Source organism: Varanus komodoensis, unplaced genomic scaffold (assembly GCF_004798865.1).
Source record: "Varanus komodoensis strain SLA01 unplaced genomic scaffold, ASM479886v1 scaffold73, whole genome shotgun sequence".
Classification (NCBI taxonomy): domain Eukaryota; kingdom Metazoa; phylum Chordata; class Lepidosauria; order Squamata; family Varanidae; genus Varanus; species Varanus komodoensis.
Genome location: NW_025336386.1, coordinates 2,929,833 through 2,955,668, shown reverse-complemented (window position 1 = coordinate 2,955,668; position 25,836 = coordinate 2,929,833). Strand labels below are relative to the sequence as shown.

At 42.9% G+C, this 25,836-nt stretch overlaps 1 protein-coding gene across 2 annotated transcripts in view; it reads right to left on the bottom strand.

Moving 5' to 3' along the window:
* The window catches only part of USP7 (ubiquitin specific peptidase 7), a 99,635-nt gene that overhangs the window by 49,565 nt on the left and 24,234 nt on the right, over nucleotides 1-25,836 (bottom strand). The window contains exons 1-2 of one of the 2 annotated variants that reach the window (XM_044452487.1): nucleotides 7,250-7,358; nucleotides 3,620-3,724 (exon numbers count right to left, since the gene is read on the bottom strand). In XM_044452487.1, the coding sequence (XP_044308422.1) occupies nucleotides 3,620-3,724; nucleotides 7,250-7,283 (139 nt within the window). In that variant the 5' untranslated portion in view covers nucleotides 7,284-7,358. Of the gene's footprint in view, nucleotides 1-3,619; nucleotides 3,725-7,249; nucleotides 7,359-25,836 lie in introns of those variants that run through there. The other variant, XM_044452486.1, reaches the window with a different exon arrangement.

Below are 25,836 nucleotides of genomic sequence, written 5' to 3'. Positions count from 1 at the left end.
CAGGCTCTGTCTTTCCAGATAAGGCTGTAGTTGTTGTATTTGCCGCAGCTGGAAGAAGGCACTCCTGGCCACCAAGTCCACCTGAGACTCCAATGATAGTTTAGACTCCAATGAAGCACTGCCAAGCTATGAACCGTGTCCTTTAGGAGAAGTGTGACCCCATTCAAAACAGGACAATGACTACCCAACCTGTCAGACAGATTGTCAACCAACAGCATTTGCATCTTAAATGGGCTGCATTTCAGTTTATTGGCCTGCATCCAGTCCAGTATAGAGCACTGTGGAACTCCATGGTGTAATTGCCATGGGGTAGAGCAACTATCTCTCAGCACCACCTTCTGGATACAGTCAGCCAGGAAGGAGGGGAACCAATGCACAGCAGTGCCTCCAACTCCTAGTCCAGTCAACCTCTCCAGAAAGACACCATGGTCAATGGTGTCAAAAGCCACTGAGAGATCGAGAAAAATCAACAGGGTCGGACTCCCCTGTCTTTCCCCTGGCCAAAGTCATTGTACAGGGCAACCAAGGCAGTCTCCATGCCAAACCCCAGCCTGAAGCCCAAATGACATGAGTCCAGATAATCTGCTTCTTCCAAAAGTACCTGGAACTGCCTGACCAGCACCTGCTCCAACACCTTGCTCAAAAAGGGAAGGTTCGCTACCGGTCAGAAGTTGGCAAATAACCCTGGGTAAATGGCTTTATTAACTTGCAAGTGTCAAGGATTCAGACATCTTGTTGTGTTGTTTAACTATTTTGCAGTTCTTTAGCCCCCATTTAACTATTGCTAAGTTTATCAAAGCCAAAAGATTAGGAACATCTTTCTTATTTGATCAGGAGTCTCAAACTACTAGGAATTCTTCAACATCCTTCTCTTGAGATAGGATCCAAAATAGAAAGGCCCCTAAAAATCCAACGCCACAGAGAGATCAAGACACAAAAGGTGGCTGACGTGGCCGGCTCAGTCAAATTTGTCCAAGAGAAGATTTTTTGGTTGAGCCGCGAGGAAAAAGGGAGGATGCCGCCCAGTAGGTGGAGGAAATTATGGCCGTGGTTGAGTGGGGCGCATGCCCCGATAACGTAATGTCCGTAAATCACTCATACATGCTGCTCAGACACATGGCATTAAGCTATCAGGAAAAGTCTATACAAAGTTCTTTTTGTACATTTGATGCGTAAAGCCTGGGAATCTTGTAAATCTGTGTACATTTGGCATTTTGAACGGATGTAAATAACGGATGGGGTACTTTCTATTTTTGTAATGTTGCAATTTTTGGGCCTTTTTGTACCTTTGTAGTATGTTTTTATTTAAATAAAAAATTTCAACCTAAAAAAAAAAAAAAAATTTCAACCTAAAACTGGTTCATTATATAAGGCAGCAGCCATGTTATAAAGCACTTCTGAGAAGTGAAAAAAGAACATGCAGCATACTTGTGCCATAAATTAGTACTCGTTTTTGTTTTGATTTTTTGTTTTGTTTTTTGTTTTTTTAAGGTCAGATTCTGAATCTGGTGTCCAATGATTTAGAAAAGGACAGTCACTGCTAATTGACCAGATTCCAGCAAAGGGTTAAAGTCATTTATTTATCATTTATTTCAGTAAGGCTTTTTGATCTACACTTAGTGACAACAGAGTAATCTACTCCACTGGAGTGGAGGCCCTACCCCACTTTCTGTGGCCTCCAGTTTCTATTGATGAAGTGGCAAAATCTCTTTCACCTGCTAAGGAACTGGGAGCAAATGTTATGATCTGAATTATCCAGTAGGCCCTTTACTGGTTCATGCATATTAAAGAATGGGAGTTTTTCCCAGTGGGTGGAACCAAAAATATTTTCCCTATATTTAAAAAGAGATACAGACCAGATCCTGGCAATTATCAGCCAATTAGGCTCTAAATTGTGTGGATAATACTCGGAAAGAATAGAACAACATCATTTATCTTGAACAAGCTTATTTCAGAAGAGGGCTAAACATAACCTTCAGTATCTTATTAGAAAAACCATGGAGGGTTCTACACAACATTCTTATGCAGCATTTGTAGATTTGGATGTCACTTTTGCTTCCATTCAGATACAAGCAATGGTATAAATTGGCCAACATGAATACAGGCAAGTGCTTATTTTTGCTCAAGGAGCTCCACACAGATATTATTCCAAGCGTTTGAGAAGGGTTTTTAGTTTCTCTGCACAAACCCTATGATTCACCAGTGCTCAAATCAGGATTGTCTTTTGGTCCCTTTCATTTTTAACTTTTACATAAATGATTCAAGGTGCAACCCTATCACAGTGTCAGCGAGTCCCAAAAGCTTGTGGGCAGTCTTTGCCTCCTTGCCCTCCCACCTTGCATTTAATGTTAGCTTTTTGTCCATCCAGATGGGGTGACTCAGAGTGAAAGGGAAGGAGGCTGCACAGGCATGAGGACAGATGCTTTTACCCTGGCTTTATCCATCCGACAAAATGACCCCTTTCCCCCTCTCCAAGGATACCTTCCTGACCCTGGAGAGCAGCCTGCACAATTCTTTTACCCACCTGCAGGGAGTGAACAGAGCACAAATTCCCAGTTTTGAGGCCAGCTTTCTCCCTCCATATTCAAATTAGCTGCTTCATAATTTCTGTTTCCCATCAGAATTATTGTTCTCCTCTATCCCATCCTTTTGCTTAGCATCCTTAATGTGTACCACTTGAGAAGACTTTTGCCAATGCTTAGTCTTCTGCCTTGAATAAAAATTATGAATAAGTTATTCTAAAACCAAAGTAATGCTTTTTGGAAAGAGGCCTCAGCAAAGTCAATAGTCAAATGTCTTATGGTGGTTTTTAATGAGACACTTTCTTAGAATGCCCAAGTAGGTGCTACCAGTATGAGCTTAAAACCCTAAGTTTAGCAAGTGCCATTTAAGTTCTACACTATTAGTAGTACTACTAGTAGTAATACATTACATTACATTTATAAGCCGCTCCAAGGCTTTTTGCAAATGGGGCGGCATAGAAATGTTTTAAATAAATAAATAAAATAGCCCATCCTTTTGCTTCTTGCAAGGAACCCAAGGAGGTTTACACGTCTCTGTTTTATCCTCAACACAACAGCCCAACAGGGTAAGTAAGGCTGAGAGTCCACTGAGTGGCCCAAAAGTACCAAGGGAGTTCCACGGCAGAGCGGAGACTAGAACCAGGCCTAGCCCGGTACCCAGTCAGCACTTCCACCACCACATCACTTCTGTCCAAAACTTGTATGACATTCTTGTTATGGACTGAAATTATTTCCAAGTTGCCAGTCTGGAAACAATTCACAATTCCCCTTTCAAAGACATCTAAGCTAATGGCCATCATCACATTCTTCAGCATGAACTGCAAATTGTATGAAAAAATACTTACCACTGTCTAACCTGAAGCCCCTGTCAATTTCACAGACCCTGAGATTCAAAGTTATGAAAAAGGGAGAAAATTTCTCAGTTGACTTTCCTTACACCACAGATAATTTTGTAAACCTTCACTGTGCCCCCTTACCTTTTCCTGAAGGAACCGGTTTCAAATATGTACAACACACCACTGACTTGATAAATGGCAACACTATTCACTACAGAAAATAAATCCATTTCCCAAACCACTGCAATAAAGAGAGCTCACCATCTTCCATGTCTTCTTCCGTGTTGTTGTGACCATCAGCCATTGCTACATTTCCATTGATGACGGGATTTTGCGTGATTCTGGGTGGATCGTCAGCATCTCCAGCTTATAAGGAAATGCAAAATGGGAAGAGATCAGTACCTTGGCTTCTCACAATAGTATAAAGTTCAAAATATGTATTATACAAACGGCATTAAATATAATAGCCCCACAACCGTTACTTAAGATTAGTACTCACAGTGTTAACTCACTTGATTATGTACTGAATGCCAGTTCATGTACAAGTTAATGTTGTTTCTTATTTGCCTTTTTAAAGTCAATATACTTAGTGTCCTATCCTAACACCATAAATTATGGTATTTCTTGAGAGTCATCTCTCTGTTCCTATGCAGCGTCAAAACTAACAATAACCATCTAGCATGCCTCTTTATTTTGCTTCTACATGCTAATAAAGCTGGAAAAATGGTGTCCACGGTCAGTTACAGCTAACATTAAGATCACTTGCAACAAATGTCAAACAAGTTTCAAAGGCTGCCTTTTCTCAGTTCATGTTAAGAGCCTGGCCTTCAAGGTCCATTTCAGCACCTAGGACAGAGCTTCCCCTGTGTTCACAACCACTGCCTCAAAGGTTACCAATGTCATAGCACAGCTTGGGAACATCAAGCAAACACAGGCACAAAACCTATTCCAGCAAAACTTTTCCATGCGAAAGGCTGATTTGGGGAGGAATTTTAAGTTGTGGAAGCAAACTACACACTACCTAAGTGTATGTGCTTGGAACTGGCAACATTCTTTGGGGGGAAAGCAGCTGAAGGGGCCTCTGAACTATCAGAACCACAACACAGGAATTTGCTTGTAGGGAAAAGAGTCAGCAGCTGGGTACATGAGTCATTCAGAGGAAAATGGAATTGGATGGAGGGTTAAATGCCTCCTGCCTCCATGCTGTACTTCCAATCTGGGCTGGGGACTTTTTTCTCTGAATGGTCCAAGCTTATGTTTTCAATTTTTAACCTTACTGTTTCAAACTGTTATAGCCACCCTGATTGCTTTTAGCAAATTAAGGCCATATAGAAATGTGCATAATAAACAGAAGTGTTTTAGAAAAGTGTTTTAGTGTTTTTCTCCAAGGACACAAGCCAGCTTACGTCCTATGACTGTTCCCTTGAAGCCAGCTCTTCCCTGGCGGCATCTCTTCAAGGCCTATTGATGGAACATGAATTATTAGGCCACTATTCTCCCTTCCAAGCTGCATCTTGCCAATGAATGGTTTACATGGGTGTCCCTTCAAGAGGATTCCAAGATGCAAAACACAAGTTATGAACTGGATGTTTGATGTCAGGTAACCAGATGTGCACACCTGAATCAGATGCCTACCAAATAAAGCTACCTGAATACATTCTCCTTGAGATATTAAATAGCTGTGTACTACCATTATGACTCTTCATTTATATACAAGTCCACCAACTGACAAAGAAACTGAGTTTTCAGCAATTTCAGCTTCCCCAAACCAATACAAAAGGCCAACAATATCAACAACTGTACCACAATTACAGAACAGCTGTGGTTAAAAAAAACAACAATCTGCCCACAGGCCAACAAAGTAAGGAATTCCAACACAATGAGAAAAAAGACCTTAGAAAAGCCAGAAAATCTGCAGCTACAAACCTACCTCCAGCCACACCTCTGTGACCAAAGACAGCCCTAACACCAAGCACTGAGACATAGTGAAGGGCGGGGTACAAAAGCTTTTTAGATAGATAGATAGATAGATAGATAGATAGATAGATAGATAGATAGATAGATTTGTGATGTGCAAGATCAGAAACCTTGACCAAGATGGCAATCAAGTGGAAGATCATGGAGGTGTTTATCATTCAGCGTGTTTCATCATCCAGCTTACTCACACTAAATGAACTGCAGCCTCAAAAATATAAATGGTTTGCAGTAAAATTTCAGATGTGCCAACTCAGAAATAAGCCCTGCTGAGTTCAGTGGTACTTAATATCAAGTAAGTATGGATCCGATTGCAGCCTTGATTTTGTAAAGCAGAACTCTGAATATACCCAGTGCAAGAAAGCAAGCAGTGAACTGCTGCAACCTTGTGCATATATCTTAGTTACTATCATCTGAGATATAGGAAAAAAAGAACCACTGAAAATCCTCCCTACCCCGATTTTGTTGATGTATAATGCTATAGACCTGTACAGTCGCAATATATGAGACAAGCAGTGTGCCTCCATGAAAATTACACAGACAGATGTGCATCCCCCCCCCGATGCTTGCCAATTGCCCTCATCCCCATTTTTAAAAACTGTACAATTGTCAGTCTTTTCTTACCAGCAGTGGGGATTTCTTCAAAGCAGAGTGAAGGCCTCCAGTCACTGCTATCTTCATTTCCCACAAACACTTCTGGGTCACATGTGGGCTCTGAGACCATCTCAGGAAAGGAAGATGGGCACCAGCTGCAGGCCAACACTCTCCTTTGCTCAGCCACCCAGATCAAGACATACATTTATTTCTTCATGTCCTTATAGTGAGGCAGAAGGGTAGGGACATGGCTGTGCTTTCTATGAATCTGTGTGTTCCAAAGAATCTCTGTCTTCAAAAGAGCAGTTTTCTGTGTTGGGTCCCCAACCCCATCCCTGCTTTGCCCTCCATTTTGGGGGCATGTAACTAGCTACACCTCTCATGATAGCTGAGTTGTGCTGGTGCCCTGGACAGCTACGCAAACTGCCAGATGTGCCCAAAGGCCCCAAATACTGGACTATCCCTGCTGTAGTAGATCTTACATAATAAGTTTCACCCTACAGTTTCTGAAGGAGTAAAACTTTGTCTTAAAAGCACTGTACTCATTTCAAAACCATCCAAGGAGCTCATCCTGTGTTCCACAAATTTCCAGCCTTTCTGAAAATAAATGAAAACATGAGAAATTTTACTTTTCTGACCCTTTCCATTTTTTTCTCTTGCCAGCACATTTCTAGAGCACACATGGGCCTTCAAAAGCCAAGCAGCCAAAGCACCTCTTTAAAATGTGCATGTCTCATTTTGTTTAAAGATGAATTTAGCTTTGCAATGGGTATGCCAAACCTATGTGTTGATTACATTTCATTACCCTGCAAGAAACAAAAGTCCTCTTTATTCATACTCAAGAAATGTTAGCAATCTGGGATATTCCAGCCAGCCAGTGAGGTACTATACCAGTCACACACCAATTTATAAGGATATTTTCTGGTACCTCCACAGTAGTGTTGTTTGCAAATATTCACTACAAGGAATGAAGCACAGAACAGTGCTTTTTTATTATTTTTGCACAATTTTCCTCCTTACTACCCTTGCATAACACCTCTCCTACAAAGAGCCCAAGAGGACACAGGCAGTTTCCCCATCACTACCACCTGAGGCTGAAAAAAGTTGCCTAGGACACTGTCACCCAGTGAACCTCATGACTGAGTGGGGATTTGAACACCCCAGTCTGGTATAGTCTGGCACTCCACTCACGATACCACTCCAACTATGGCCTCTGATTTCCACACAAAAACATGAAAAGCAGCTGTACCTGGCCAGTGTGTTTCTGAGAAACAACATTTCTGCAAACAACTGTTTCATTAAGCCCGGTAATGAAAATCTCACCTGAGTTGAAGACATAGAGTTCAAGCAGGCTCATGATGATTTTAAAGCGATGGCAGGTGGAGACCGTTTCTACCAGTGCAGAAATGCAGTGGTTAAGAGTGGCCTAACCTCTATCTATTGTGTCCAACCAGCTTGAGGATCAGCTACATCACCTAGAGAGTTGTAAGAGAACCAATTAACCCACCCAGATTATGTCCATGGTTCTCAGGATACAAGTTAGTCTCCCTAAGCAGGAACCATTTTTGAGATGATACAAACTCCTTCCCAGCAGCTCTCAGCCAGTTTTGGGGCCAGCCGGTATCTTGTCTGCTTTTTGAATGAACGTAGGGATTATAAACAGTGCAGCAAAACTACAAAAGCTGCACAAAGTGATCTCTTTGACTCCCTTATAATACTAGAGCTCCTGGCTTATGCTGGAAGGAAGGACAGACGGGAGGAAGGACGGACCAAATGTGCTCTATTTATCCTTTCTTCTCCAACTTTTAACCAAAGAATGGCACTCCACTGCACCATCCACTAACCTGGAGAAGTGCTGTGAGAACGTTTGACTGGCTTTCCTACAGTTAAGAACCCGTCACTCAGAACATTCAGGGGAAAGCCCTGTGAACAGCTTCTCTAGCACTACCACCCTGTTTTAAGAGGCTGCGCATACCACTCTATTGCCTTAGCACAGCCTTCTGAGATCTGGTACCCCTTATGGGTAAGACTGCAACTCCTGCCAGCAACAGTCCCACAGGACTTGCAGCCCAACACCTAGGAAGGGCTTTGGTCAGGCAAGGCTGCCCAGCTCCCAGTGTCCAGAAGGGGCTGCCCAACTTCACTCTAACAAGAAGCACTTCCTGACAGGACCCCGAGGGTGTGGAATGGGCTTCCACGAGAGGTTGTTGAGGCCCCATCGGTGAGGGTGTTCAAAGATAGGCTGGACATGCCCATGGTGGGCATGTCGTGAGCGGAGCTGGCTGGTGCCAGAGGTCAGACTAGATGGCCCGGGAGACCCCTTCTGACTCGCTCTGTTTCTATGTTTCTAAGATGACCGCTAAATTGCATACTCGTTCTACGAGACAGAAGATGCACTGAGGATGCCTCATTAAGGGAAAAAAAGAAAAGGGAAACAGGTCACAACCTTATTCAGATGAGCAGGACTTCTGGTGACTTATTTATCTGAGTATTAAAGATTTCCAAAAGGGATATACAAGACATAGTCTATCGTATCTTCATAAGATGATATGCTACATTACAAAGGGAAGCAAGTTCAGGGGTCTAGAACCTGGATCCCCTGGGTCCCCAGTCCCACAACCTTACCACCATACCACCCTAGCTGATGGTATCAATAGCTGCTAAGGGATGGTCATGTCTGCACTGCCCTTCACTCATTACAGGTAACCTGTCAGTGCAACCACTGCTAATGCAGTCTGAAATGACCATCTCAACCACTATCATCCAAACTGGTATCATTTAAAAATGGCATTACTAATTATCTGATCACTGCAATAATTATGATTTTTTTACAATTGAAGAATGCAGAATCAAACCTTGTGCTTGATTTCTTATAATCCTATAATAAGAAATCAAGCAACCAAACTAGGGACTTTCTCAGTTAACTAGAGAGCCGCTATAAAAACTACATTTCTATACATTTCTTATAACCATCTCAATGAAGGAGGCAACAGAGCTCATACCGTACCCTGCTCTATCAAGTCAGAGCAGCATTAAAGGGGAGGGCTCTCTTTCTCAAAGACTACCACATGTCACCGCTCAAGTGAAGTATACTGGATTCAATAAGCTCTGTAATAATACAAGTCCACTTGTTCTGCTAAGAGCAGCTGCTTTCTTCAAACACTGGAGAACTAGGAAAAGATTGGTAGTTGCTCTACAATTCTTTGTAGATGAAGCAGAATGCTGGACACGAGAGTTCCATGGCAGTTGCTGCCCTGAATCTTTAGATCAGCCAGCGGCTGCAAGTCAAGTTTCAAAAACACTCTTATTTGCACCCATAGGGCAATAGTCATCGACATGAAATGGAATCCGAATGACAGCAGAGTCCAATGAAGTAAAGCAAAGGGAGAAAAGCTACCAAATAAATGTTTCTGAAGTACATACCAATTTAAAGCAATAAAACACATATATGAGAAAAATAATCTAATCTGTTTTATCATACACTTTTCTCCATTTCCACAAATTAAAAGAATATATCTAAGGGAAACTGTAGCATAAGTAAAATCCAAACCACATCAGATAATAACAAAAAGAGAAAAGAAGCAGTACGTTTGCTGCCTTGATAAGTAGCTAACAGTGCAACCCTATATCCTTAGGCAAGCCCCAGTGAGTTTGGTGGAATTTATCCTTAGGTGAGTGGATATACAATCACACCCTAAAAAGTACATTACAAATAAAAAGTGTCGGCTCTAACTGGTCCTGCCTCTATATATATGTTTATCTTGAAAAGTTTCAAGAAATGAATGGCTTTTGAATTAGTTAGTTAATGCAAAGGACTGAAAAAAGAAATCCATAAGTATAACAAAAAAGAAACAAAACAAAAAGAAAAAAAATTAACAGAAAAGTTTAACAAAAAGGAATTAGTTTGAGAATGCCTACAACTATATCTGTGAGCAATTAATGAGAAGTGTTTCCTACTGACAATATTCTCATTACAGTCCCATATACACATTCAGAGTAGTTTTTCAATGCACTAATATCTGCCATGGGAACTCCTTCTGTATTGCTGAGTGTGAACCAGGTAGAAAAAGCTCACATCCTACCAGGTACTCGTTGCACCAGCACCAACTAGTACAGCCACTACGCTAATCAGGGAAGCCTTGTGCTAAAGGCAAGACAGAAATGATGCAATTCTATCTTTCTTTAAAAAAAAAAAAAAAACCTCTCTCTGGGACTGCAAGCCTCTTGGGGCACAGAACTGTGTAATCTTCTAATTCTACAAATCTGCACATCAACCTTCCCCAGCCTGGTGCCTTCCAGATGTTTTGGATTTAAATTCACATACCCAAATAATAATAAATGCATAAATAATGGAAGATTCCTGTATCTCACCAAATAAAAGGTCAGTTTGACTTGACTAATGACAACTGTTCATAGATCTTGGCCACCTGGGGAGGAAAGGTAAAATCTGTGGTTGCCAGGCCTCTGCCTTTCAATGAAATCCTACAAAACATTTATTGGAAAGTAAATCCGATTAAGTTTAATGAAGAAAATCCATTATGTTTTCTTCTGATAATCACCAGATGTTTGAGACTTAAATTCCCATCAGTCTCAGCCAGCAAGTACAATCATTAGGAAGGCTGAAAGCTGTAGTTCAAAGATCTGGAGGAAACATAGAAACAGAGAGATTCAGACGGGGCTTCCCAGGCCATCTAGTCTGACCCCCGGCTCCAGACGGATCTGCTCATGACAGGCCTACCATGTGCCTGACCAAACCAGGTAGAAACCAGGTATAAAACTGGATACCAGTGTTAGTCCCTGCCAAGAATGGCAAAAAGGGGCTAATTTTGATGGTGCCAATCTTCTACAATATCAGCTAGCCACAACCTTCCTTTCCAGAGAAAGACTGGGACTTATTCTGGCAGTGAGTACATTTCTTGCACCCCAAAACAGCAAGTCCAACCTTCCTCTCTGGAACTGGAAAACAAGAGTTTTTTTTAACTAGGTACCAGAGGCATTCCAGGAGCCTCAGTCACAACTATTATGGATTCCAAAATCCTCATGGAGATTTTTACTTTATTTTTTTGGTGGTGTGGGGTACTACTCATTGATTCAGGATAGAAAGTTATTAAGTTCCACAATTAGAAAAGAGAACACACCCCAAGTTCTGTCAATCAAATGCCACCCTAATGAAATTACTGGAACATACTGTACAAAGTTAAGCAATGTTCCGGGAATGACCTGGAAAGGGGAAACAAAAGATACTTGTGTTGATCAGAGATCCAATTAAGAGAGACCTGAAGTAATGCAGAACCTTCATAAAATGCCATTTCCCTTGCCACAAGAAAGCATGAGATGAAATGCTGTAACAGAAAAACTGCTTTAAAAAGAGGTAGTTACATTCCACAAATGCAACAAAAGCTCAATATTTACAGTAGTTACTTACTTGCAAATAGATTTCCTTTCCCTTATCCCATAGTTTGATGAGTTCTATGAACTACTCATGTCAAAGCTGCTTTGAAGGTGGGGTGGGGGTTGCAACAGCTGCAGTGGTGCAACACTTGTGGAAAAAAAGGCAGGCAGGAAGCGTGTCCTTCCATTAGGCAAAGCGCCAAAACGAAACAGCACAGAGAAGTGACTAGAAACTAGTTTAAGTGTGAGCGAGTTTAGTGAGGATAATGGGAAGGATCTGCAGCCTGACCCCCGCCCCCACCCAGGGCAGAAAAGACGGCATGAATCACTAAATGCCCCGTAAGTTGTCATTTTTGCCTTGTGCTATGTAAGCTTTAGGTGTTCTTTAGTTAGCTGATTAACAGACAACATTAATTTGCAGTGCAACATTTTCTGGATAGACAGACACTGAACATGAACTGAGACTGTTTAACCACCAGGTATGGAAGAGATCTGCAGCCTGGATTACACTACTGTGTTGCATACATTCTCCTGGGATCCCTCCAGGGGCGGAGCAGAGCTGCTCCAACCAGTTCTGTACCCTTTCAGTGAAGATTCTTCAGCGAGAGGTCAGCCTGCCAGGGTGAGGCAGGACCAGATGCTTTCTTAATTGTCCTTCCTAGACAACAGAGCAACCTGCAAAGTGCTTTTATGGAACACAAGCCATACCCTCCAGAACTAGGCCACCGCCTCCCCGACCAGGGACAGAAACATGCATCCACTCCCAGCTATTCTACCTGCCCCCTCCCAAAAGAAATGCTTTGCGTAGTGGCTACAGATCATCCCAATGTAGCTCACCTGAAAGCTGCATTTGGCAGTTTCAGAGCTCTATAGCTGCTCCAAGGTGGAGGAAAGACTACATTTGAGTTGGAAGCAAGCTATGTATGGCTACTATAGAGCTCTGTAATGCTACAAGTGTGATCTGCTGCTGAAATTTCACCTTCAGGCTGCTTTCTGCCCTATTTGGGGGGTTATCCTGCACAATGTACAGTGCCCCACAGACTCTGACACACTGTGCCAGGTCTGGTGGCTGAAAACTGTCCCCAGGTCATTGGGAAATTGCCCACCCCTGTCCCAGACCCTTCCTCTGAATTACTGACCTGGGTAAGAATCACCACTTAATCCATGTGGCTGGGAAGGGAGAAGTGTCAGGGGGAGAATTCTTTGGCCCTGTCTCCCAATCTTTTGTGAGCAAACAAAAATGGTTACAGGATAATTATCTAAGTTAAATGAATTTGTCCTTTTTGAGTACACTAAAGAAATCAGCCCTGCTACCTAAACTGGAATTCAATGGATGGATTAAAAAAAAAAAAAGTCACAGACTTGCAAGTTAGTTTTATGATGCGGACCTTGACTTTGCCATAAAAGTCATAATTACCCTTTTAAACCAGATTAGCCAGAGCATGCATCCTGTTTTCTGGTGCTTGTCTCCCTGCCTGAAGTATACCAACTACTTCTGTGCAAACATGCAGGCTACAGTTTGGAGAGAAGCCACTGCTAGTGTTCCCCTGCTATTAACAAGAAACCTAACTTTTCTGCAATTAATGGCTACGGAATATGGTTCTAGTTATTTGACTATGATTAATAATATGCAAAACTGAGGCTTGTCAAAGGTTCCAAAGTAATCCTTTATGTTCTATTAAGAAACACCGAATCTATAAACTGTTTAGTCAACCTAAAACCATTTTCACTAACCTTAGCACCTTTCCATTTAGACCAGAGTGTCTCTCCACCTCCATGCCACAGCCAGGGAATTAGGGGTTTCTTGGCATTAAGCATACTAAGGTTAGGTGGGCAAGCCACTGTTCTTGAAAAATTTAAGTCTGCCAGAGTTAGAAAAATATGAGCTTTCAATTGTTATAAGATTGTCTGTTCTTTTTGGTTGAAAAGCTTTGTTAGTTTAAACCATTTATAATCCACCTTTTAGTAAGGCACGCCTAACGCTGCTATATGGAGAAAAGCTTGTGAACATGCAGAGTAAGAAAGAAACCTAAAATAACTAGAACATCTGCCATATTTCATTGAAAGAATATTGTGTTTACCACTTGTTGCATCATATTAACCATGTTTGTTGTGCACAGCATAGAGCTGTGGACATCTCTCCTCTTCTAGGGGAGTTCTCACTTTACCAATGCTAATACATTACTTCTGAAGTAAAGCTGTTCTTTGAACCAGTCTTGTAAACAAGACCATAAAAGTTATTAGTCTGCAAAACTTCTTACTTGCTACCAGGTGGCCTGCAAAGGAGGGACCACCCTCTAGCTGCCCACTGCTGAATTTCTATATGATGTCAAAGAAAGTCTATCCGGTTTCTATGCCAGGTGAAGCAAGAGGAACTGCTCCAGCCCCCCTCCCGCCCCCACTAGACCAATCACATGTCTGCATGGAATACAGCTTGCTCACCTGAGTGCATAAAGACATGGTAACTTTCAGTGTATGTTTTTGATGCAGTAGCAGGGGGGCTCACCACAACTTAGATTTGTCCCTTAAAATACAATGCATTTGTTCCATCCTTTCATTTGCAGTTCCTAACATTGTTGCTTCAAGTTAGAAATCTGTTCAAGGCATTCTGAAGCACATGGGGCAAATCCTAAACATATTTATACAGAAATAAATCTAATTCACTTCAGCATAACCTACAACTTATTTGGGAATATAGGTGTCATCAGAGGTTCTGCTGGGAGAGACAAAAACCAAAAGAACACAAATAAAAACTATTAATGAACTAATGGTAACTCTCCCCACGATGGAGCCTGTGCAATGTATCTAAGTCTGTGAGCATTAAACAACTTAATCAGTAGCCTGGCAACTGATTGCAATCAACGTTATTCTGCTTTTTAAACCTGGATCTTGCACAGTAGTAATGTTCTTTAAACTCAGTTTTAGCTCTCAAGTGTTGCCATACCAAGGCAAGAAACTCAAGGACCTAAAGGCCCAGATGGCCTTTTCCTCTGTCTTGCCTGTCCAGGGATCCGGGCCAGCCAGGGAGAGGAGAGTTGAGGAGGCAACTGGCTCAGGACATGGTGTCAGAAGGAATGTTTTGTGTTTCTCAATCATGGCAAGGGATGGGGGGGGTACCTCATAAGGATGGGGAGAAGGTCCTTTGGAGATGCTCTACCGCGCTTCATCCAAAAGGCTTTAAACTGAGCCGGGGGGTCCACCCCCCCCCCCCCGCAAACCTGTTCTGACTGGTAAAGTGAGAGGAGAGGATCAGGGTTTCAGAGTCAGGGTGTTGGAGGTAATGCAGGGTCAGGGGTTCTGGTACCAGGGAAGAAGGGAAGAACAAGGAGGCCGGGGGACCAGAAGAAGGGGGGTTGTGGGAGGGAGCTGAGATGCATGTATATCAACGCTAGAAGCATGGAAAACAAGCAGGAACAGCTTGAGGCTCTCCTGGGAATAGGAGGGTATAACCTAGTGGGGATCACAGAGACACCGTGGGATGAAAGGCAGGAATGTAAGGACAGGAAGGGAGGGGGCATAGCATTGTATGTCGGGGAGGGAGAGGAGGTAGTGAGGTAAAGGGTGGTGCAGATGGGAAACGGGTAGAGGCAGTCTGGGTAAAATTTAAGGGTTCTGATGGGGGGAGGGACCTGACAGTAGGGGTACGCTATTGCCCACCGAGCCAACTTGAAACCTTGGATGATGCCCTGACAGACCAGATTCGAAGGATATCTTGGGGGAGAGACACAGTAATTATGGGAGATTTCAATCTCCCAGAAATTAGTTGGGAGACTCACTCAGCAGCAATGGTCAGGTCACGTTCCCTCCTAGACACGATAGAGGGAGGGTTTTTCAACTCAGAGGGTCCGAGAGGCGATGGGGGGGGAAACATCCTTGACTTGGTCTTGACCAACAGGGAGGAGCTGGTACATGGGGTGCAGATTAGGGGAGATCTGGATGGGAGTGATCACTCCATCCTTTGCTTTGAGATCAGGGAAATGGGTTAGTGGCAGGTCAAAGTGGGTCTTTTCAGCCTGGAGAAGAGGAGACTCCAATAGGAATCTGTTGGCAACATACGGGTATGGGACTAGGTGCCATGGGTGGAGACCTGTTTTGCCCTGCAGTGGAGGGCAGGACATGTTCCAATGGAGCAAAGCTCAGTGAACCAAGGTTCACTTTGGATCTCAGGAAGCACTTCCTGACAGTTAGGACCCCTTGGATATAGAATGGGCTTCCACTGGGGGAGGTTGAAGTCCCATTGGTGCGGGTGTTCAAGGGTAGGCTGGACATGCACTTGGTAGGAATGTCATGAGCAGAGCCAGCTGGGGCCAGGGGACAGACTACATAGATGGCCCGGGAGGCCCCTTCTGATGCACTGTTTCTGTCTTTCCTAATTCCAGCAATGAACAACAAAAAACCAAGTCCTTTTCTTCTAGCAGTCCTTTCTTCAAAAGCAATTAACTTTTGGATGGTCATTTGTTCAGCAGTCTGAAAGGTACTCAAAAAGTCACTTTTACTGAGGTTTTGCAGTGTGCATTTAAACTGATCAACCAAGTGACTGGTTAAAAAAGGCAGACTATAAAAATTGCAAAGGTTGATAGCACTAGAGAAACTGCCCAATGTCACAACTAAGAGACAGAAACTACATAAAAGGTCTTCTACCCAGAATCATTCCAGGAATACTGAAAACACAAGTGATTAGTTGTATGTGTGCACTATTACTCAGCACATTACCAACTCCTTCATCTATCATGTTAACTACTACTACTTTGACTCTGGACAAGAATTTAACTAAGCCCTGGCTAGCTTTCAACCTGAGACAAAACTGCTAGTCTGGGGAGCACCCAGTTCTATCTCCCATCTTCACCATGGCTTTCCCAGAAAGCTCTTATCTTGAGATTCTATAGCTCTAAAATGGCAAACACAGTGACCTACCATTAAGGATGGTCCACCTCACAAAAGGGTAGTGGATACAAACCTAACCCTATTAAAAGCAACAAGTTTTCCTGCACATTTTGATGGAGTGAGACAAAAGTCAATGACTTCAGAGAAAGTGGTTCAGTTGTTATCTGTTAACTGTTCTGTACTGCGTATTAGAATGATAACAATAGCTGTTGAGCTGCATTTCAAGGATGCCTCCAGAATAGGTTACACTCCTTTGATAGACTCATTTTGCTTCCAATTCAGAACGCAGCTTTTGGATGAGGAGTTGGGGGAGAAAAAGAGGGAGGGGGGAGGGAGGGAGGACAGACAGAAATAACTAAGTTTCAAGACACTGGTGTTATACTTCCTGTCAGTTCCCACAAGGAACAGATTTTTAACTCCTAGATGCAAAACCTATAGTTTCATAAAATAAAACCCTTTATTAGTTCAGAGTAATAAATGACTGCTGCTTTAACTTGGTTTTAAGTACTAAATGGCTGTGTGTTGAGACTGGGGTGTTCTTTATGGACAGCTGCAGCTGTGGGGGGCACAAAGGGAAGAATTACTGGATGGGTAAATATAAAATTTCTTATGATAGGTAGATATGTTTTTAAAAGCAAATTCTCTATTAACCTTGTCCTCTCCCTCATACCAAGTTAAATAACAGCATACAGCAATTACACTTCCAAATGCTCTAACCCAAAGTAATTCTTAGAAAACCAAATCTTATATAGTATCTATGCCACAAAGAACTGAATAATAAAACCACTCCATACCAACCAATTAGCATCTCTCATTTCAGAGGTGACAGTGACAGAAGAAGAGACTGTTCTGCTCTGTGGTTACCTGTGGCTCACAGAGGAAGCTGTTATCATTTGAGAGAGTCTGGAAATCCAGTCAATGTAGAAGTCACAGGAGATCAAATGGATGACATTATATGAGGTAAGTAAATCAAGGTAAGTACACCAGGAACATGAAAGTTAAGTAAAGGCAGAAACTTTCTGGCGCAACTAGCAGCTGCAAGGGGGTCATTAATAGCTCAGAGTGAGCTTTCCTGCCTGGTGCTCTCCTCTACCAGAACCATAGGAGAATGTTGTCTCAGCAGTAAGCTAGGCAGACACATCTACAATGGGAGTTAGTTCTACCACCACCACTACTCAGAGGAGATCCTATAGTCTCAGATTTGGGTATGGACTGGGACAGTGAAGTTCTTCCTAAGAGTTTCTCCTCTCCTCAAAAGATAATGGCAAAGCAATGCCTTCTGGCTGAGGATGCCCTGAATACAGTATTGCTGTCCTTTTTCTCCGAAAGAAACCTGATTCTCATCTTTGTCAGTTTTCTGTACCCTGAAAAGGGCAAGCATTGGAAGATGTGAAGCAGACAAGCTGTTATGTCTTCTAACTTTATATGATGAGAACAGACTGAAAAGGGTATTCAACTCAATTCTCAGAAATCAAACTTTACTGAAAGAAGAGAGAACTGCAATTAGTCACTTTCAACTGTCATGTCTTCTACTGGTATTTGTATACCCGCAAACCCATCACCAATGCCACTCAAAATTCCAGCCACAATCTAAACTAACTGACAGAGAAAGAGAGCGCATGCACAGACATTCTACCCAGTAGATGCCACAGGAACTCTTCCTGGAGCTTGCACTGCATATTATGGAAATTATTAAAAGAGCCTTTGAAAAACAAAGCTATATAGCTATCGCATAAAGCTGCTGATCATATACAGTGGTATCTCGGTTCACAAATGCTTCAGTTCATGACCAAATTGGGTCCCGAACAAAAATTTCATAAAAATGTTGACTCAGGTCACGAACTCTGCATTGGGTGGCGACCATGATCGCAGCCGTCTCCCCACCCCACCCCAAGTGGGGAGATGGCCGCAATAGTGCTGGGGGCGGGGGGGGGGAGATGGGAGAGATCGCGCCTGTCTTTCCTGCAGGAGTTTTCCTGTGATTGTGCCCGTCTTTCCTGCAGGAGCACAACCACGATCTTGGCCATCTACCCCCCCCCCAGCACAACTGCGCCCGTCTCCACCCCCAGTGCACCCACATTCACACCCATCTCTTCCCCTCCCCAGTGCACCCAGTTTGTGCCCATCTCCCCCCCCCCCCAGTGCGCCAGGATGACAGACATGTGCAGGGATGACGGGCGCAATCGTGGTTGTGCTGGGATGAGGGGTGGGGAGAGGGCTGTGATCTTTGTTGTTCTTTGCCACTTTGCTTCACATTTTTCTGATTAAAAAAATAGTTACAGAACAGATTAACCTTCTTTACATTGAACCTTATGGGGAAATTTAACTTGGCTCACGACCATTTTTGGCCAGAGTCCTGGAACAGATTAAGTTCGTGAGCCAGGGTACCACAGTACACTGCAGCATGCTATGATCCAAAATACTGAAGACACTGCACTGGTAATCATGCAAATGCTGGATCTTCCCACCAGAGAGCATGATGAATATAACCACTGCAAAAGCAAACTGCCATACAGAAAACAGCAACTGAGATCCGGAAGTGCAGGGGCTAGGTCAAGAGATTCCAATAGGACAGCAAACTGTATTCACTTCTCTTACTGAATACAAGAAGGCCAGATTAACCCAAGAGTGGGGGAAGAAATTAAGGGCCTTGTTTGTGCTTTTAGTTGCTCAGATACAAGACTCTGTTAATTTGCTGCATATTCCAATCAATTTTACACTATCAAAGGTTTTAGATTACTCTGTAGCCTCAATATAGGTCACAGCATACATAAACCTACCACTCCATCACTCCCCTCACACTCGCACACCCTCTTATTCATAGGATCCCCAAAAGACTGACCGCCCCTCCCCCAATCTAACTCACAGGCCCACTTGCAAAACTACTTTAAGGAGTCCTCACCAGCAGCAGAGGGAAAACAACAGGGGTCTAGAACACATAGGAAACAGATTATAAATATTTTGGGAGGAGGGGGAGAGATTCCAATCTGAGTTCTATTTTTAGACTGCAATCAAGCTTTTAACTGGTTAACTGCACCAATTAATCGATTACCACATTAATTCCTAACAGGATTATGTTTGAAGCTCACAGAAATAAAGGGGGCACAAAGAACAAATCTGCTAGAGACTACATTCACTTGTGATTTTCATTGTAATACTAGTCACCTAATAATCAGATTTTATCATTCTGATCTTCAAACATCCTCTGATCATACCAAATGTATTCTTAACTTTTCCTTTTTCTAAATGTACATTGCTCAAGTGAATGTGGGAAGCCAGTCATGGAATAGAAATTACCCAGATATGTATTTATACAGTTGTTTATGCAGAAACACACGGTTTCCCCAATTTTCAACTTGCTTCTTCTATTAAGGGTCTTCCTTTCAATTAAGCTGGTGCTACTACCTCCTCCTCCTCCTCCTAACAACATATATAGCAGGTTGAAAAAACATTAAAGTGTTTACAAAAAAGCAGCTAGAACACATGAATATCAACATTCCATGCTCATTTGCACTGCCTTCAATGGCCAATGAACACGCTAGCTGGGAATGCTAGAAACTGCAGTTCAAACTTTTTGGAGGAGACTAGGTTGAGAAAGCCTGTATAAATGGCAGCAAGAAACAAGATGTGCTCTGAAAATCATGTGTGGTTCTTCCATAGAATATGGGATTTCACAGAAAATTCCAGCCCATATAAGACATTTCTATCAAATCCACAGCTTCAAAAGTTATGCATGATGATCTTGGTGATCCTACAAAATACCAGCTTTCGGACTCAGTATCACGTGCCCTTCAATTCTAGACAACAAAGCAAGCTATTGGGAATTTCTTTATCCTAACCATCCTAGTAAAGAACCAGAACATTTTGGTCTATCTGCCCTTATACCCATGTACATAGTCACATCAAGAAGACTCTCTTCCAGTTTAGAAAATGTTGCCTATCTGGTTCCCCCAAAGAGAGCGCCATGACAGACCATACCCTTTGCATGAAAAAGGTCCCAGGTTTGAATCCATGCATTGATGTGAGTTGTTTTCCAAAACCTTTCAAAGACAGCCAGAAACCTAAACCTGGAGTAAGTTATAAAGGATGATGATGTAGATTTATGTGCTTCCTGTGTGGCTATGTGCATGCCAACCTCTGTAAAACAAAACTGTTTCATTTTGCTGCATGAGCCATTACCTCAGCAGTAAAACAGTAGTTCTGCATCCTAAATGTCCAAGTTCAATTGGCAGGACTCTAGTTATTAGCAGAAGCTGGAAAGGCCTTTCAGCTGAGACTGCAGGACCACTGCCACTCAAAAGTGGGCCAAACTAACTAGGGAAGGGGTGTCAAACAGTGCTGTGAGGGGAACCCCACCAAGTCATCTCCAACATCATCCAGTCTCTTACCAAGCTGCCAGCTGAAGCTACTCCATCAGGGTCCTAACTTTACCCTACACAGGCTTTCCCTGGCCGAGTTCCGAACAGAGGCACTAGGGGTAGTAAACTTTACTGGTATAACCGCAGATCATAACAAAGGCAAGATCCATGCATACAATCAAACTCTAAGTGCACAATAAATAAAACAATTGCAAGCCCAGTAGGATGAAGAAAATATAGAAGGCAATGTAAAACACTATTTGGCTGTATATCTAGCAGTATTCATAGATAACATTTCCTTTCTAATTTTAAGACACAGTAAAAATGGCCATGATAACTCACATGAAGAAATGCATCCATGAGCAAAAATTAATAGATTCTGCTTCTGAACCCCCAAAGCCACCAATCAAGCATCCTCCTCCTTGCAGTGTTATACAAGGGGCCACGTTGGGCAGCATGTGCTAAACCCTGTGCCTGTCCCCAGCCACACAGGCACGGGCGCTGTGCCTTGGGGCGCCTATGGGAGAATCACTCCTCAAGGTACACTCTGGGCATGACCTAAAGTGTAAACTGGTAAACGTCTTCCTGAACGGTGTGCTAGTAAACGCTCTGTAGGGCCATGGAATGAAATTGCTCTTTCCGAGAGGATTTTGAAAGCTGGACTAAGGCCCTGCCAAGAGGCAGGGCCTCCCCTACTGGGAATGTGTCCCTCCCACAACTGGGAGAGCTGGTGGCACACAGCAGAATCGGCTGTTATCTCCTCTGCATAGCCACTGCTTGGGAACATGGGCTGAAGGGCGCTTTTTACCATGCAGGCACCTATCAGAGGCATCTGGCTGGCCACTGCACAAACTGAATGCTGGACTAGGTAGGCGACTGCTCTGATTCAGCCATATGTTGTTTATCCATTTCATGTTTCATACCTATACCACTCAACATCTGATGCTCACTGGCTGGTTTACAACAGATCCTAGGACAAGACCACAGTACAATAAAACACTGTATTAAAAAAAATGTAAAAGCAATCAAAATAGTATATTTTGATGTAGATGCTTCCTATCAAACTCTTAAATATCCTTGGATGTCTTTAAATGTCTCAACTGGCTTAACCAGAGGCCAAAAGGATGACAAAGCTGCTATCAGACAAATCTGAGTGGTGAGTGCATTCCTCAGTTGGTGGTGCCATCACTGAGAAGGCCGCTCTGAGTCCCCTTTGGAAATAGCACTTGGCTGAAGGCCTCAGATGCTGATCACAGGGTCCACAGTGATATGCAGCTGGGAGAGATCCTCCATCCAGTACTGCAGTCTTCGGTCGTCTAACGTTTTCTAGACAGTGTTAAATTTAGCACCTTGAATCAAGCTTAATGCAGGCAGCCAAGGCAAGCAGATCAGAGTAGGTTCAGACCTTCTGGTCCCAGTTATTAGACCAGGTGCTGTGTTTGCACAAGCTGAGCTTCTTAACAGTATTCCGAGAGGAGCCCTACACAGAGTGTATAGCAACAATCCAATTTACAGATTGCTGAAACCAGGATATTCCTGTCCAGATAGGGGCATAACTGAAACACCCGCTGTAGTGAGCAGAAGGTACTCCATGGCATTGAGGTCACCAGAGCATCAAGACGACACCTACACTATAAACCTGCTCCTGCAAGGGGTATGTCTCCTCACCCAAAACAGGTTGAACATCTTTTCCCAGTCAGAAGAACCACAGCATCTCAATATTGTCTGGGTTGACCTTCCATGCATTGACCCTCATTAAGTGCATTGTGGCAACCTGGCTCTAGTTTAGCACATCCAAAGCCTCACCTGATGGGAATGGGAAGAAGAGCTGTGTGTCAGCAGCACAGTGATGCAAACACATTCCAAAATGCCACATGACCCCACCCTGAGGTTTCATGTGGATGTGGTATAGCATGAGAGGGAAAACTGAATCCTGAGGCACCCCATGCTGGACAGCTCACAAAGCCAGCAGTACCTTTCTAGTACCTTTCTAGAACCAACCATGGCCATTTACCAAAATTCAGAAAACATAAATTACAAACAAAGCCATAAAAATTAAAGTCTTCAAAACCATAACCATACTATTTCTTATGATCAGAAGGAACAGCAAACCTTCTTATGATCATGGGGCTTGGGGAAGCAGCCTTACCTGAAACCCCATGGGCTAGCCCAGCAGAACAATACACTGTATTAATAATATAGCTATATGCTGGACTATACATAGATTTGAATATATTTACGGATTGCTATAAAAAAATGGGGGGCTGACCCAGCAGTTCTGATGTTTCTGATTCTTGATTTTTTTTTTTAGTTTCTTTTTTTTTAGTTTGTAGAAAATAATAATAAAATTTACTCAGTGGGGAAAAAATAATATAGCTATATGCTATTCAGTATTAGTGGCAGCAATAGCACCTCAATATAGGTACCATTCTTTCATGGATCACTGCCTTGTCGTGGCGAAGGGGCTTGCATAGCTCAATGAAGCTATGAGCTATGCCATGCAGGGCCATCCAAGACAGACAGGTCATAGCAGAGAGCTCTGACAAAACGTGATCCACTGGAGAAGGAAATGGCAACCCACTCCAGTATCCTTGCCATGAAAACCCCATGGACAGTAACAAAAGGCAAACAGATATGACACTGGAAGATGAGCCCCTCAGGTCAGAAGGTGTCCAATATGCTACTGGGGAAGAGCAGAGGGCTAGTACTAGTAGCGCCAGAAAGAATGAAGCGACTGGGTCAAAGCCGAAAGGACACTCAGTTGCAGATGTATCTGGTGGTGAAAGGAAAGTCCGATGCTGCAAAGATCTATACTCCATAGGAACATGGAATGTAAGATCCATGAATCAAGGCAAGCTGGATGTGGTCAAACAAGAGATGACAAGACTGAACATCGACATCTTAGGAATCAGTGAACTAAAATGGACAGGAATGGGTGAATTTAATTCAGATGACCATCAGGTATACTACTGTGGGCAAGAATCCCTCAGAAGAAATGGAGTAGCCATCATAGTCAATAAAAGAGCAGGAAAAGTAGTACTAGGATACAATCTCCAAAATGACAGAATAATCTCAGTTCAAATCCAAGGAAAACCATTCAGCATCACAATAGTCCAAGTCTATGCCCCAACCACTGGTGCTGAAGAGGTTGAAGCTGACCGGTTCTATGAAGGCCTACAACACCTTCTAGAATTAATACCCAAAAATGATGTCCTTATCATCATGGGGGATTGGAATGCTAAATTAGGAAGCCAAAAGATAACCAGAATAACAGGCAAGTTTGGCCTTGGAGTACAAAATGAAGCAGGGCACAGGCTGGTAGGATTTTATCAAGAGAAGACGATGGTCATAGCAAACACTCTTTTCCAACAACCCAAGAGACGACTCTACACATGGACATCACCAGACGGTCAACACAGAAATCAGACTGACTATGTGCTCTGCAGCCAAAGATGGAGAAACTCTATACAGTCAGTAAAAACTAGACCAAGAGCTGACTGTGGCTCAGATCATGAGCTACTAGTTGAAAAATTTAGGCTTAAACTGAAGAAAGTAGGGAAAAGCACTAGGCCGCTCAGGTATGACCTAAATCATATCCCTACTGAATATACAGTAGAGAGTTAAGGAAAGTTAATATACAAACAGAGTTAAGGAATTAGATCTGATAGACAGAGTGCCTGAAGAAATATGAATGAAGGTTCGCAACATTGTACAAGAGGTAGCAATTAAAACCATCCCAAATAAAAAGAAATGCAAGAAAGCAAAATGGCTGTCTGAGGAAGCTTTACAAATAGCTGAGGAAAGAAGGGAAGCGAAAGGCAAGGGAGAAAAGGAAAGATACACAAATCTGAATGCAGAATTCCAGAGAATAGCTAGAAGAGATAAGAATGCCTTCTTAAATGAACAGTGCAAAGAAATAGAAGAAAACAATAGAATAGGGAGGACCAGAGCTCTCTTCAAGAAAATTGGAGATATGAAGGGAACATTTCATGCAAAGATGGGCATGATAAAGGACCAAAATGGCAGGGACCTAACAGAGGCAGAAGAGATTAAGAAGAGATGGCAAGATTACACAGAGGAACTATACAAGAAAGAGCTTAACATCCCTGATAACCATGATGGGGTGGTCACTGGCCTCCAGCCGGACATCCTGGAATGTGAAGTCAAATGGGCTTTAGGAAGTCTGAGCAACAACAAAGCTAGTGGAGGTGACAGTATTCCAGCTGAGCTATTCAAAATCCTAAAAGATGATGCAGTAGAAGTGCTACACTCAATATGCCAGCAAATTTAAGTCTCAAAATTGGAAAAGGTCAGTTTACGTTCCAATCCCAAAGAAGGGCAATGCCAAAGAATGTTCAAACTACTGCACCATTGCACTCATTTCACATGCTAGCAAAGTTATGCTCAAAATCCTACAAGCTAGGCTCCAGCAGTATGTGAACCAAGAACTACCAGAAGTACATGCAGGATTTTGAAGAGGGAGAGGAACTAGAGATCAAATTGCCAACATATGCTGGATCATGGAGAAAGCTAGGGAGTTCCAGAAAAACATCTACTTCTGCTTCATTGACTATGATAAAGCCTTTGATTATGTGGATCACAACAAATTGTGGCAAGTTCTTAAAGAGATGGGAGTACCTGACCATCTTATTTGTCTCTTGGGAAACCTACATGCAGGTCAAGACGCAACAGTGAGAACTGGGCACGGAACCACTGATTGGTTCAAAATTGAGAAAGGAGTTCGGCAAGGCTGTATACTGTCGCCCTGCCTATTTAACTTATATGCAGAGCACATCATGAGAAAGGCGGGCCTAGATGAATCACCAGTTGGAATTAAGATTGCTGGGAGAAATATTAACAACCTCAGATATGCAGATGATACCACTCTCATGACAGAAAGTGAAGAGGAACTAAAGAGCCTCTTGATGCAGGTGAAGGAGGAGAGCATAAAAGTTGGCTTGAAACTCAACATTAAGAAAACTAAGATCACAGCATCCAGTCCTCTCACTTCCTGGCAAATAGATGGGGAAGAAATGGAGGTAGTGCCAGATTTTATTTTCCTGGGCTCCAAGATCACCGCAGATGGGGACTGCAGTCAAGAAATTAAAAGATGCTTGCTCCTGGGGAGGAAAGCTATGGCAAATCTAGACAGCATACTAAAAAGCAGAGGCATCACCCTGCCAACAAAAGTGCGTATAGTCAAGGCTATGGTTTTCCCAGTTGCAATGTATGGCGCTCAGCCTTCCCTATGGTCCAGCTTTCACAGCCATACATTGC